Here is a 15,505-nt window from a genome sequence, read left to right as displayed (position 1 = left end):
GGAAGGTGTCCGATAGGACAAGGCCCCTGGCTAAGCCATCCCTTTAATCAGCTCCACGAGCAAGAATATGAACAAGATGTTCACTGCAGCCTCGTTTGTAATCATGAAAACATGAAATGGTTCTAATCTCCATCAAGAGCGATCTGGTAAAACAAATCACGGCACATCCAAATTACAGAATATTATGCACCTGTTAAAAAGAATAAAGCAGATCTATGTGCATAAGAGAAAAGATCTCGAAACACAGAAAATCAAAACAAAGCAAGCTGAAGAACATTGGGTAGGTAGTCCAGTTGTGGGATGTAGGGGGCAGAACAGGTAAATGGAAGAATGCCGTAAGTGCACTGTTAAAATGGTTACTTCAAAGGTACAGCTCAGATGGAAATAAGAGAGGGGTTTTATTACTTTTTATCTTTTATTATTCTGAATTGCCTTAAAGTTTAACAAATGTGTTGCTCGGAACAGTGTAACAAGAAAAAGGAAACAATGAGAAAGAGAGAAGTTTACTGAATCCGAGTGGCAGAATAGTGTAGGAGCTAAGAACATAACCTCGAGCCAGAATCTCAGTTCTCGCAATTACTAGCCGTGTGACTTGGGGCATGTTAAAAAAAATCTCAACGTGCCTTGTGCCTCCGTTAGAATTTGGATGAGTGGATTCAGCTAAGCACTGAGAATAGTGCCCGCCCGCCTAGTAAATTTGAAGCTCTTTAAACTGGCATTTAAAGTCCGTCCTAACCTGGCCCTAGGCAGCTTCCCAGCCTCGTGTCTAATCTCGTTCCCCACCCACTCCAGCATTCCCAATGAGTCATAGCTCCCAAAATACACCACGCACGTTCCTACCTCCTTCCCTCTACCTGGAACAACCTTTCTCTCCCTCTTCTCCAACTGGCAAACTCCCAACCAGAGTCACCCACCACCTGCAGGGAGCTTTGCCAGACCACCCCTGGGGCAGTTAGTTACTCTGCTCATGACTCCCTCTAACCTACCACTGACGGTGTCGAACTTGTCTGTCTTCGCTGCAAAGCTGAGAGTCCCCGAGGACACTGACCACACTGATCCACTGGGGGCCCAGAGCCCCAGCACAAGCCTGGCACAGAGTGAGTGCTAATCAAAGTTTGTGGAGGAAAAAAAAAAAAAAGCCTGGCCAAAGGTCAGAGCATTCTAGAACCAGGTCCTGGTTCTGGTATGTCTCAACGCCCAGCTCTGCCATTACTCAGCTGAATGACCTTGTTTTAGATACTTAACCTGTCTATGCCTCAGTTTCCTCCTCTGTAAAATGGGAATAATAGTACCTTCCTCAGCGTTGTTTCGAAGATTAAGTTAATATAGGTAAGGTCCTGCCTGGAATCAATCCTGCCTGGCAGTTTATTAAATAAACTTAAATAAACAGGCTCACACATGCGCAATTACCAAGACCCTCCCTGAGACCTCGTTCAGGACCAGACCCTCTTCCACCTGTGTGGTCTGCACACCCTCATGGTGCTGGAAATGAGTGCTGGGGGTGTCAAGTCACAGCTTGAAATAGCACCAGTTCCATTCTTCTTGTTAGTCAAGGACAAACCTTGGTCTGGTGCCAACAGGTCTTTCATACCTGTCAATCTCTCGCCAATGTCACTGTTTAGCAAAAAGAGATCAGACTTCAGGCTCAGCACCTTTGGCATTCATAGTTTGATCTCAGACTTGAATAACACTGTTCTGTTTTCTGACCTTCCCGAGATATTCGTTTCCCATTTTCAACAGTGATTCAAAAGCCTTCCTTTTCAATAAATGTACATAAGTATTTTTAAGTTGAATTAAAGAGAGATTAAAACAGTAAGTAGAGGTGGTACATAGATGTAACAAAAATTGGGATTGTAGCATGAAGAAATGCAAGTTTGGGAAACCATTGTAGGGACTGTAAGAGAAGACTGGGCCTTACCTCAGGGCGATTTCCTTGTCAGGGAGACTCTCAGGTCTAGAATGATATATGATCTGTAACGACTGCTTACCTCCCTGCACACCTTCCTAGCACAGGCCCTTTGCATGAGCTATTTCTTCTACTCTCTGCAACAATACTTTGAAGGAAGAACTTATATCATTCTCATTTGAGGAAGAAAAAGGAGGTTCAAAGAGGTGAGACCACTTGCCGAAGGTCACACAGCTTATAAGAAGCTGAACCCAGGTTCAAACCTGGGTCTGTCCAATGCCACAGCCGAAGCTCTTAGCTACTGTACCACACCAGCCCTGACACATCTGAGAAATTCACCTCCCAGTAACTCACAAAGCCAGCTCTCACCCTGCAATCAATTTGGGAATTTCCAGGGCCAATCTGGGGAGGAGAGGGGGGTGGGCAGATGGAGGAGCGGAAGACAGACCAGTTCAGGGGGCCCTGTCTTCAGGTACAAAACCTGAGATGTTCTGAACCTCACTCCCGGGGGCAGCCGAGAACTCCTGCAGGCCAGCCCCTGCCACTGTTGCGAGGACACAACAAGAATACTAGACAATGACAAGAGCAGCTCACAGTTATCGAGCACTTCCTGCCTCCAGCATATACAGTCTCTGTTGTAGCTGTCGTGAAATTGAGGTAGATGTCGTTATTCTCTTTTCAGAGACGAGAGAATTGAAGTCTGGAGAGAAGACAAGATGTGGTAAGCGAGAGGCAGAGCTAAAAGCCTACTCTTAACCACTCACTGTACTCCTTCCAGATGGGAATCATTCATCAGGGCGTTGGCATGACAAACAGAAAAGTTTAGACACCTCCCCAAACATCCCAGCTTCCCTGCACAGCCCAGTATCCATGACCTTAAAAGGTGTTACCAAAAGAGTTCGTAGCAACAAAATCAGAAGACGTGAGGCTAGTGCCCCATCAACCTCTTGGTGACTATGGAAACTGTGTTTCCCCGAAAATAAGACCTGACCGGAAAATAAGCCCTAGCATGATTTTTCAGGCTGACATCCCCTGACAATAAGCCCCAATACATCTTTTGGAGCAAAAATTAATATAACACTCGGTCTTATTTTTGGGGAAACATGGTATCTCTTTGTCTCTTTCTGGACCTTGGTTTCCCCATCTGGTCAGGGAAGGAGTTGGACTATCTCCTAGGGCCTTGAATGGGTCGAGAATAACACTGTCCAATAAAAATATAATGGGAGTCATTTTTACATGTAATTTAAAAATTTTCTAGTAGCCACGTTCAAAAAGTAAAAACAAACGGGTGCAATTAATTATCATAATCTCACCCAATATATTTAAAATATGGAAACATTTCAACATATAATCAATATAAAAATTATTAATAGGTTACTTTACATTCTTTTCTTACTAAGTCTTTGAAAGCCAGGGTGTGTTTCACACTGACAGCACAGCTCGATTCAGATGGGCAACACTTCACAAGCTCAAGAGCTAGTGGCTACTGGACAACACAGGTCTAGAATCTTTTTCAATCCATAGACCATTTTAAGGGGATGAGACACTGCAGCTTTCTCCCTTCCCTCTGGGAAAGATGTCCTGATCCTAGACTCTGAGCTGACAAGTTCCAGATAAGCGGGGAGGGAGGTGGGGGTGGGGGTAAGCGGCAAGTAGCCTGAGGCCACAATAATGAAGAGAAACCCCGGGTCTGCCTGGGCTCAGGAGACTGGTGGCTGCTGGGAAAACTCCTTGTTCCTCTGCGGCCCGATTACTCACCAAAGCCCCCGTGAGGGAGACAACCCGGCTTTTCCTCCTAATCCAAAGATTCCCTTAATTGGAAATTCAGTCTGAGCTTAAAACTGAGCCAGGCAGCCACCCCTCTCGTGGCACCAGCCCTGTGGGCACACTGGAAGCCTTCGTTCCTCAAACACAGGAGGGATCCCAATGTCCCTTGCGCTCGCCTCCCAGCAGCACCGCATGGAAGAAGCTAGACACCACCTTCTCACTCCAGAGACCGAGTTCCCGGCTTGCACCTGGCAGCCTTTGTGGGGGAAGCTCAATACCTTTATGTTCAAAGGCGCAGGCCTCAGCAGGAAGGACAGGGAGGGCAGGGAAAGCAAAGGGGCAGAGAGGGGCAAGATTTTGCCCTCAACAAGGGAGAGTTTGTGGAAATCCCTCCTTGTCCCCAAGCTTCCATTTCCTCACCTTTAAAAGTCCGACATGTACGTGATGATAATGAGTGCTTTTACTGTTGGCTGCTCTGTGCTAGGCATTAGCTCATCCCCTCCTTCAAACCATCCAAAGAAGGGTTCAGAGTGGTGAAACAACTTGGGCAAGGTCACACAGCAATTCCTTAGAAGAACTAAGGGCCCAAGCTCTAAGCTCTCACTCTAAGCTCTGCTGTGTGCCAGGGTGGCCCAGGACAGTCCTGGCTTACACTTGGCATAACTATACAGACTTGGCATAATAATTTCCCTTTGGAAGAAGGAACAGATCTTCCTTACAGAAGAATTCCACATGATATGTATTGGTACTCTTCCCTCTGGAGCTTAATTCCAGAAACTTCTCCCTCTCGGAGGGCTGAACGTAATGTCTGGATTCCAAAGAATAGAGTAGAGGAAGGGGAACCAGTAACTTTATAGGAGAGAAACCTGGCAGACACCACCTTAACAAAATGATCAAGGTTAGCCTCATGGGTGATAAGTCAGGCTGAGATCACGTGCCGCTGATGTGACGTGATAAGAAGGGCACTACACCTCTGTGGTCTTCTGCTCCAAAACCTAGAACCTCAGTCTAATTATGACATAAACATCAGACGGACTCAAATTGAGGGACATTTTGTAATGTATTTCTCAAAACTGTCAAGGTCACGAAACACAAGGAAAAACGGAGAAACTGTCACAGACCAGAGGACACTAAGAAGACTTGACAACTGAATGCAATATGGGATCCTCAATGGGGTCCTGGAACAGGAAAGAGACAGGAGTGGAAACACTAGTAAAATTGAAACAAAGTCTGGAATGTAGTTAATCGTAACGCACGATTGTTAGTTTTGACAAATGTATTATGGTCACGTAAGAGTTAACATTAGGGGACACTGGGCAGAAAGTATATGGGAACTCTCTCTGCACTGTTCTGCAGCTTTTCTGTAAGTCTAAAATTATTCCAACATGTAAGTTTTATTTTTTAAAAAGTGCCCCCTTTAACTCATAAAAGTGTCCATTTTTGGACAACAAATTATATGATCACTTAATCATTAGCCTGGTTCTGCCCCAAACCAAGAAGTCTTAAGACAATTACCCATACCTTCTTCCGTCTCAACGATACGAACTGCACACACATCCACAGCAATTTAAAGTTTACAAAGTTTAGAGAGAATAAGATGTGCTGGTTAAAAGTTTGGAATCAGAAACCTAGGAGCTGAAGCCCTGATTCTCCCACTTGCTTGCCAGGTGGTCTTGGGCATATTACGTTCCTTCTCTAGGCCTCAGTTTCCACACCTGTAAAATGAATTCATGGAATGATGACAATGACTAGTAACGCTTACGGAGGCCTTGTTAGGTGTCCCGCCCTGTAGAGCATACCGTGATGTGCTACCCATTTTCCCCCTCAGGACTGAAGGACTTCTTTGTCCCTTCCCCCTTCCCCACCCCCCAGCTCAGCTGCACTGAGTGCTGTCGGCTGTCAGCCCTGCCTAGGAATTGCCCTTGGCTGAAGAGAGCCATGCAGCCCCAGGTCATGCCGCTTTCTAGAGAGCAGCCTGCATCCTGTGTAGAGGACATAAAGATCCAGCACCCTCATTTCAACGTGGGACAACCCTGAAGGTCATCTCCACTGAAGCGTGCCCCTTGTGGTCGGCTGAGGCCCTTGTGGAGACTGCACTGCAGCCCCCCTGTCTCCCTCTGCTTAATCCTGCTTCCTTCCCTTCCCCACAAGTGTTGATCCTGAGAGCGCGCTCCAGAAACTTCCCGCACACTAATCTCCACCTCAAAGCCAGCTTCCCAAGGAGCTCACGCATAACAGGACTGTGATAAACTGAACCTGCGCTATCTTTCTTAACCTTCAGACCAGCCCCATGTTAACAGATGACACAACTGAGGTTGAAGAAGTACACTGGTTTGGCCGAGAACCTACGACTAAGAAACGGTGGTGCCACAGACGGGGAAACCGAAGGTCAAACAAGCAAACTGATTTGGTAGGTCTCTGAGCTAAAAGATGGTCGAGCCAAGATTTGGTCCTAGGTTTGCTAAACTCTGAAGACCACAGTGCCACAGCCTCCAACCCAGGCCATTTAGGGCCACCAGCAGGATCGCAATAGGCACAGGTACAGGCGAGTGCCTTTATCATTGCCCTGCCACTTACTGCTGTCCTTGCAGCTCACTCCGCATTTGCAAAACGGGAATAATGACAGTACCTACCTCATCAAGAACTTGTAAAGATTAAATGAGTTAATATACGTAAAGACCTCAGAACAGTGACTGGCACATAGGGAACCCTCTATAACTGGTAGATTAAAAACAAATCACGAAAGCAGCGTACAGCTGCTGTGAGATGTTCTGAAAAGATGTCCATGCAGCTGAGTGAGAGTCGGCCTGTGAAGGCACTGGGCCTTGTCAGCTCTCTAAGGGGTTCAGGCTTGACCTGAGCTCTGAAGAAGGAGTAGGAATAAAGGAGGCAACAAGAGGAAGGAAGAGCACTCCAGGCAGAGGGACCAGGAGTAACAAAAGCCCTCTGGTAGGGGAACGAAAGAAGAATGATAAAAGGCCTGCATCACTAGCACAACGAAAAAATCCAGGTCCAGGGCAAGAGTAGTAGAAAATGAGGCTGGGGAGGAAGGTAGGAACCAGATTCTGAAGGACTGCTTACTACCTGGGTGATTTGGGAAAAACCACTTTATCTTTCAGAGTCTCATTTGGCTCATCTGTAAAACGCAACTAAAAATAGTATTGATCTTATAAGGTCCTTAAGGAGATCGAATGAGTCAACATTTGTAAACTACTTAAAATAGTACCATGTACACAGTAGGTGCTACAAATGTTTGAAGACAACATATATCTTTTTCTGAAGTACCATGAAAAGACATAAAGGGGTTTGAATATGGACGAAAGGACGGGTGCTGAATGGATGGGAGGGAGGATGGATGCAGAGCTGGTGGCTGGGAAGATGGGAGTGGCTGAGCAAAGGGAAGTGTGGATGGATTGTTGGGGGGAAGTATGGTTTGGGTGGTGGAGGTGGTGAGATGGATGGATGATGGATGAGTGGTCGGATGATGGATGAGTGGTGGAATGATTGGGTAGGTGAGTGGGAGTGGATATTGTTTCTATGAGTGGAAGCGGTTGGCTATTAGGATGGGTGGCTTGGCAAATGGATGCAGTTGAGTGACTGTGTGTGGTTGGTGGATGATGGGACGGATGGGTGGTTAAAGGGTGTCTGAATGTTTGGGTGGGTGTGTGAGTGGGTGGGTGGGTGGCTAGATGGGTGAGTGGGTGGTTAAGTGGGTAAAATGATGTTAAGTTGGATGGATGGATGGGGGTGGATGTGGAAATGGCTGGATGGACAGGTGATTGTTCAGATGGATGTTAGACAGTTTGACAGTTAGACAGTGACTGGAGATGGTTGAATGCATAGAGGGGTTGAGTGAATGAAGGGGTTGTTCAGGTGTGTAATAGAGAATTTAGGTGAAGGGACGGTTTGGGTGAATGCACAGGTGACAAGGTGGCTGGACGGATGGTTGGATGGATGGATGAATGGATGGATGGATGGATAGATGGATGGATGGACAGGTGATACCAGATCCTTAAGTGCCTCCAATTAACCCTCTAAAAATCATGGAGGAACCTGACGGTAAAAGACGCCAAAACAGGCTTGGAGATAAGGCCTCTTAGATGGCCCGGTCCCAGGACTCCTTCCCGGAGAGGGCCTCTCCCATCTGTGCCCACCCCAGGAGTCCTACCTGGAGGCAGCGATCTCAGCCTTCTGGCGCGCTATTGCCGCCGCGCGCTGGGCGCCCTCCATGCTGTGCTCCACCTTCTGACGGACCTTGCTGCTCTTGAGCGGCAGCACGCGTCGCTTGGTGCATTTGACCAGCACGTTGTGGCGATACTTGCCCTCCTCGCGGTGGCCGTCGGGCAGCGTGGTGCAGCCGTAGCCGTGGCGCAGGTTGTCCAGCCACTCGCCCTCGTAGCGGAGGCCGCTGGAGCGCTCGCTCACGCCGAAGCCCGAGCGCTTGTCGTTCTTCCATTCGCCCATGTAGGTCTCAGTGGTGGTGGCGTCGATGTCGGCCTCGAAGGGCGCGGCGTCGTCGGCGCCCTCGCCCAGGCTGGTGGTGGAGGCGGCGTCGCTGGCGCCCGAGCTGAGGTCGCTCTTGAGGAAGCTGACGCGGCTGCGCTGGCTGCCCAGGGACGTGCGCGACTCGGCCCGCCGCAGCTTGCCCAGCAGCGCGCCCCGCTGGAAGAAGCCCGCGCCCTTGGGCGCCCGCGCGGCCGCCTCGGCGTTGGCCAGCAGGCTGAGCGCGAAGCCGCCGCGCGGGATGGCGGGCGCGGGCAGCGGCGGGCCGTCGGAGGCCGGCGAGGTGGGCGAGTCCGGGGCCACCGTGCCGTTGCTGTGCTCGCTGCGCAGGGACGAGAGCGACGTGCGCAGCGGCGAGCGCACCACGACGGCCATCCCATAGGGCACACTCTGGCGCACACCGTAGCCGTGGCGCATGCCGTTGGTGAACTGGCCTTGGTAAGTCCCTGCGGGTGAGGAGAGGGCGTGTCAGTGGGGAGGCACGACCAGACCCCTGCGTGTGCACAGGGCAGAAGTGGGCGAGGCCATGGGGGGGTGGTGAGGGGAGAGTTGGAAGGGAAAGCAGGCGAGGGCCTGAGGGTGTAAGGTTAGGTGAGTGTGCAAGGACATAAGTGCACAAGCCAGAAGGAGTTTGTGCAATGGTGTGAATCTTTCTGTTGGTGGGGACATGGCAAGATCACAAGTGTGCAAAAGAGTGAAGTTGTGTGCATCAGAGCGTCAATGTGTGAAGCTGTGTGAACAGGTGAGGCCCTGGGAATACGTGAGGTTAAACGAGTGTGCAGGGACACGAGTGGACAAGCCAGCAGGAGATTACGTGATGGTGTGAGTATTTCTGTTGGTGGGAACATGCCGAGGTCTTTAGTGTGCAAAACAGGGTGATGTTGAGTGAGTCCATTTTAAGTGGGAAGTTGTATGAGCAGGTGAGGCTCTGTGAGTGTGAATTTAAATGAGTGTGCACAGATTTTGAATCACCCAAGAGAAAAATGAATGTGCAAGAGTGTGAGTGGGCAAGACAGTGCGTTTGTGCAATAATGTGAATGTTTGCACTTGTAGGGGTGTGCGAGGTAGTGGGAGTATGCAGAACCATGAGTGTGCAAGGCAGTGTGTGCACAGAGGGTAACCAAAATCATGTGAGCATGTAATAAGGGGATGCAGCATAGCGTATGAGAGCATCTGAGTGTGCAAGGAAAGGCAAAGTTGAGTGAGGGTGCAAGGCTGTTAGAGGGTAAGAGTGAAAATTTGTGTAGCAGGCAAGGCTCTGTCTGTATGTGAGGTTAGATGTATGGTTAACATAGTGTGCAAGGTGATGTAGACGTCCAAGCTCATGAATGAATCAGTGAGTTTGCACAGTAGTGTGAATGTTGAGGAGCATGGGACTGTGTGAAGAGCATGAGTGTATATTTGTGCAAGGCCATGTGTATAGAAGACTTCTTTGGGCATGCCTGTCAGTGTCTTTTGACTATATGAGATCGTGAATGCGCAACGCCGTGTGTACACAGCGGGGTGAGTGCCCACTGGAGGTAACATTATGGGCATTGAGAGGTTCTGAGTGAGCAAGGCCATCTGAGTGTTAAAGCACAAAGCAATATGAGGCATTCTAGAATAAGTGAGTGTGTGAGGTTGTGGGCATTAGTGAAACTGAGACCATGAAAGACCATGTGTACGCAGGATAGTGGCGTGTACAGATGTCAGCCATGAAGGGCTTGCATGTCCATGAGGAAGCACGTGAGCTCCTGGGAACAAGTCTCTGTAAGTGGGCCATCGTGTGAATGAGAGGCAGCACAGAGCGAGTGATTAGGCACATAGACCCCAGAGCGAGGCTGCTGTGTGCAACTCCTGTCTCTGTCCTTCCTAGCTGTGTAACATTAGGCAAGTGACTTAACCTCTCTGTGCCTCAGCTTCCTCATCGGTCAAACAGAGAATAATTGCCTCTTACCTTATAGGGTTGTCTGAGGTTTAAATAAGCTAATATCTGAAAAACTCTAAAAGAAAAGGTATGTGTGTGATATTGTGATTTTACGAAGTTGTGCTAGTGTGTGAGGCCACCTGAATTGTATGAACAAACCGATACAAAGCTGACAAAATATCTTCATAGCTCACCCCCAATCTAATATGCTGTGCTCCCCAGGGCTCCATCCAAAACCTTCCCCGTAAATATACCCTCAACCTCTTCCCCTCCCTCCACACATCAGCTCGGAGATGGATGCCCCCCCTCCAGATGTTATACAGCCACTGGCAACTCATTATGGCCCCTCACCCCGCAGACACCTCTTCCACCTTCTTGGTCTTTCTCTCCTGGGCAGCCAGTTCTCTGCTTTCATCTTCACTTCTCCAGTATCTAGAACAGTGTCTGACACAATGTTCACTTGAATTGAGGGGAGAAACCCATAGCCTTTGTTTTGAACACATGCTGAGAATCCTTTCCCCTGGTTAACCAGAAAAAAAAAACAACACCACCACCCAAATGGCCTTCTCTCAACAAATCCTACTCAGGATGGCTAGGTCACTGAAACAGCTGGCCAGGTAAGGGACTTCCAAGCTCAATCCAACAGGTACGCTTTCAGTCAGGCCTTTGCATAGGCTGTTCCCTCTGCCTTGAACTCTTTTCCTCCAGATAACCAACCTGTCTTTGCTCATTGAGCCCTATCCTGACCACCCTGTTTAAAACTGCAAGCTGCCTGCATCCCCACAAGCACCCAGATATCCCTCATTTACTTTTGCTTTTTCCTATAGCGTTGATCACCTTCTCTCTAACATACCGTATGATGTATTTATCATATATATTGCTTTTCTCTCTGCTACAATGGAAGCTCCATGAGGTCAGGGATCTGTCCTGTTTCATTCTCCAATGTCTCCCCAGCATCTGGAACAGTGCCTGGCACATAGAGGTGCTCCACAAATATTTGCTGAGTGATTGGCTGAACCTGTACAGAAACTCCATCTCATTGTTTGACTCTGAGCAACTCTCTTTCCTTCTTAAGACCTCCATTGGCCCATTGGCCAATGATATGTTGGATATGAAGTTCACTAAGGTTTGGCCTAACTTTGAGACATAGGACTTGTAGAAATTGGGGCACTGTGACTCTGGAGGCAAAGGACAGTGCGTCCACGTGACTCCACCCTGCCTGGTCCCTCCCAGCACAGGCTGCTCCAGCTCAGGCCCCCACTCCAGCCTTTTCACCACGAAGAGCCCTATCAAGGACGCTGTATAGTGCCAAGGGCTCACTTAAACCTCTCAACGGTCTTCTGAGCGGGAGTCCCCTACGATGCTCATTTATAAGAGAGGAAGTTGATGGTCTGAGAGGTTAGGGGACTTGATACAAACCCAAGTCTTTCTGATGCCTAAAGCTCATCCCTGAGCCCACGGTTCTCAGTCTTGGCTGCCACATTAGAAGATCTAAACATAAAATACAGATCCCTTAGGCCACCGCCAGAAATTCTGCTTTACTTTGTTGAGGGAGAGCCTGGTGCTTCCATCCCCTCTGTACAGCAGATAGGAGCAGCTGTGGGTAAAGGGGACATCAGGGCTCACCTCCCTCCAGTGACCAGCCACAAAACAACAGTCGTGGAATATCAGCTATGAAAAGGCCAGCGAGAAATGGAGAGAGACAGAGAGAGGGGAGAGCACTGGGCACGAACTAGTAGAGGAAGATGCAAATATGATCCCCATCTCCCAGGGGGATTGATGTTCAGAGAGGTTATGTGACCTACCCAAAGGCACACAATGAAAAAGGAACAAAACTGGGATTTGAACTTAAACCGAGGAAGTGGGAAAATGAGATTGTGTGGCAGAAAAACGGAGCAATGAGTATGTGGTACAAAGGATGAAACACTAAGGAGATAGATAGATGAAAAACTAATATGTTCCACTTTCCAAGCTCATTCATTTGTGGTCACATTGTGTGGGAGGCGCGAAGACAGAAAGAAATGTGCAGTCCGAGACAAATGAGTTTGTCACCTAAGCTGGGGATCCTTGGACAACCTCACTTCTGATTCTCAATTTCCTCATCTGGAAAATCCAAAAATAATACTTGCTTTCCAGGGTTTTCAGGAAGAGACAACAACAGCAAAAACAAACAAACAAACAAACAAAACAGAAAGCAACCCAAATGTCCATCATCTGGTAAACAAACTTTGGGCAACCACTCAATGGAATACCTGTCATCAATAAAATGTAGCAAACTGCTCATATGCACAACATGGGTGGATCTCAAAAAATGCTCAGTGAATGAGGCCAGAGACAAAAGAGTACACACTGTACATACAAACTATATGATTCCAATGACGTGAAAGTCTAGAAAGAACTAACCTGTAGTAACAGAAAGCAGACCTGCGGTTCCCAGGGGCTGGGGGTGGGAGGGATACACTGTGACGGGGCACACGGAACTTTTGGAGTAGATGGAAATGTTCTAATATCTTGATTGTGCTCGTGGTTACACAGGTGTACACTTGTCAGGACTGTACACTTACAATGCATTGTACTGCATGGAAATTATACCTCAATAAAGTTGAGTTGATAAATAAATAAATTGTAAATAAACTTTTAAGGGGGAAAAAATAAACCACCCAGCACAGCTTCCTGCAGGTATCCATCGGGAAATCCCGTCAGCTCTACTTTCCAGCTGAATCTAGAATCCAATCACTTCTCACCATCCCCAGTGCTACTAAATGGTCGTCTGAGCCACCATGATTTCTCACCAGGATTTTCGTAACGGCTGCTATACTGGTCTCCCCCTTCTGCCCTTGACCTCTTCCATCTATTCTTGACACACCAACCAGAGGGATTCTGTTCAAATGTAATAAATCAGATCATGACACTGCTGTGTCTCTTCTCAGAGGAAAAGCTGAGGTCCTTAGTGACTCACAAGGCCGTGACTGATCTCATCCCCATCACTCCTCTATCCTCGCTTCCTCCCATTCTTTCCTTGCCTTCACTCCACTCTGGCCACAAAGGCCCCCTTGCTGTTCCTCCCCCACACTAATCACGGTCCTGCCTCAAGGCCTTCGCATTGGCTGTTCCCTCTGCCTGGAATACTCTTCCTGCAGATAGCTGCCTGGCCCACTCCCTCACCATCTCCAAGCCTTTACTCTAATGTCATCTCAGTGAAGCCTCCCTGACCACCCTATTTAAAATTATAATCCCCACCTGAGGTTTTGTGTCTCCCTTATTTGCTTTTTTTCCTCATAGCATATCTAATGTAATATATATTTTGCTTTTTCTTTTGTTTATCGACCATCTTTCTCACTGGAATGTAAGTTCCATAAAGGCAAGGATTCATTTCTTTTTGTTCACTGCTGTATCCTTGTGTGCTCAATAAATATTTGTTGAATGAATGAATACATTCCATAACTGTTTATTCTCTCCTTTCTGCTCTATCTATCTGAACACAGCTCTGTGAAAATGACCAGACAGGTATGTAATGGTTCCTATAAGATTCACCTAGGAGGCGGCCGGTTGGCTCAGTTGGTTAGAGCGCAGTGCTCATAACACCAAGGTGGCCGGTTCGATTCCCACATGGGCCAGTGAGCTGTGCCCTCCACAACTAGATTGAAAACAACGACTTAACTTGGAGCTGATGGCAAAACACACTGTTCCCCAATAAAAATTAAAAAAAAAAACAAGATTCCCTCAAGATGACACAGCTAATAAATACACCAGCACCAAAACTCACATCCATGTCTAGCTTTGCTCCTTCCACTTGTCTCAGAGGAAAGAAGAAAAATATAATATGAAAAGGGAAAGTGAACAAGAATAGAGCAGAGAAGGTAGTAAACTGGAGGAAAAAAAGAAGATACCTAGTCTCTGGATTGGACAAGTTTGTGAAATTAATCCTTCCTTTAGCTTAAATTGGATGTGAGATGGGCTGACATGGTCCCTTTAAGCCCACGAAAAACAGATTGCAATAGGAGAACAGCTCTTGACCACCAGTTGGGAAGGAAATGGCCAGGCTATATTAGGAAACTTATAAGTGAATGGCAGGAGGCAGACACCCAGGGGAGGCTGGGAGTGACAGGGCCCTGGGAAAGGGGAAAAGCCAAGTTCTGGGGCCGTCCCCAGCCTGACTCTCTCTAAGACAGGGTAGTACTCCCTGGGGATAGGCAGAAGGCATGTGAAGGGGAGAGAAGGAGAACCCAGTCCACAGCCGTCTGGCTGAGAGAAGCCCTTTGTGGAAGTGCCTCCTGATACCCTTTGGGCTGGCCCCCTCACTTGGCCTTGTATACACTGCAGGGTTTTCCACTGCCCTGGGGGAAGGAGCAAGATTCTCAGCAGCCTTCAAGCCCCTGCCCACCTCTCCTGACTCACCTTGAATAGCTCTCCAGTCACATTTGTCTTCTCACCTCAGGGCCTTTGCACACGCTTTCCTTCCTCTTCTTTGCCTGCTCTTCTCCTCCCTCCTTCCCTGGCCAACTTCTATTGATAGTTCAAGCTTTAGCTTAAACGGGACTTCACCCGGGAAGATTTCTTGAACTCTACGTCCTGAGTACTGTCACATGATGTCATGTCACGTTGCACTTCTTCTTGATACTTTTCCCATTTGCAATTAGATAATTATAACCATTTGGTCACCATAAGTCTTTCTTACCAGAGTCTGGCTTCTAAGAGGGAGGAAGCCGTGTCTAGTTATTCCTAGATGACCCCAGCATCTAGCACAGTTGCCGGGCCAGAGGAAGCCTTTGGTAAACATCTGATGAATCTATATCTTCGGACGGATACCCTACATTCTTCCAGGGGCAGAAACCACCTCTTCTCTTTTCCCTCATGACTCAGTACAGGGTACATGCTCAGAAGTGATTGGCACGGTTGCCAAGCATGTTTAGCAGCTCCAATGCTGGGGGTTACTGGGATACTTGTAAAAGGCTGGTGAGGGTCATAACCATGCAAATACAGCCCCGTCCCTCTGACCAGGCTCCTAAATGTCATAAAATCTGAATATCGCCTTCTCCCTACAGTTGCCCTTCTGGTTTAGTATAGAATAACCTGGGTTTTAACCTTCACTCTGACACTGCATAGTTCTAAAACAGGCATAAATTAGTTAAGCCCACTAAACCTCAGTTTGTCCTTCTGTAAAATGGAGGTGATGAGACCTACTTCGTATGGTTGTTCATTCATTCCTTTGTACTCAACAAGTGTTTGCCGTGGATCCTGCAATCTTGGTGCTAGGTGCTGGGGATACAGTGATAAATAAATAACATGGTCCCTGCCCTCAGGGGCCTGGAGTCTAGCGCCAGGGGTAGACTAGATTTAATCAGCCATCACAAAAATAAATGTCAGGCAGCCACAGCAGTGCTCCAGAGAGATGATGGGCCAGATCTTGGGTGGCAGTGGAG

General features: G+C 48.0%; 1 protein-coding gene across 1 annotated transcript in view; it reads right to left on the bottom strand.

Annotated features, from left to right (window-relative positions):
• Positions 1-15,505, bottom strand: part of JPH2 (junctophilin 2) — a 59,171-nt gene that overhangs the window by 28,428 nt on the left and 15,238 nt on the right. The window contains exon 2 of the mRNA XM_033095446.1: positions 7,842-8,622. Within this exon, the coding sequence (XP_032951337.1) occupies positions 7,842-8,622 (781 nt within the window). The remainder of the gene's footprint in view (positions 1-7,841; positions 8,623-15,505) is intronic.

This window comes from Rhinolophus ferrumequinum, chromosome 23 (genome assembly GCF_004115265.2).
Source record: "Rhinolophus ferrumequinum isolate MPI-CBG mRhiFer1 chromosome 23, mRhiFer1_v1.p, whole genome shotgun sequence".
Taxonomy (NCBI): domain Eukaryota; kingdom Metazoa; phylum Chordata; class Mammalia; order Chiroptera; family Rhinolophidae; genus Rhinolophus; species Rhinolophus ferrumequinum.
The sequence above is the reverse complement of the archived record's forward strand: the minus strand, read 5'-3'. Positions and strand labels throughout refer to the sequence as shown.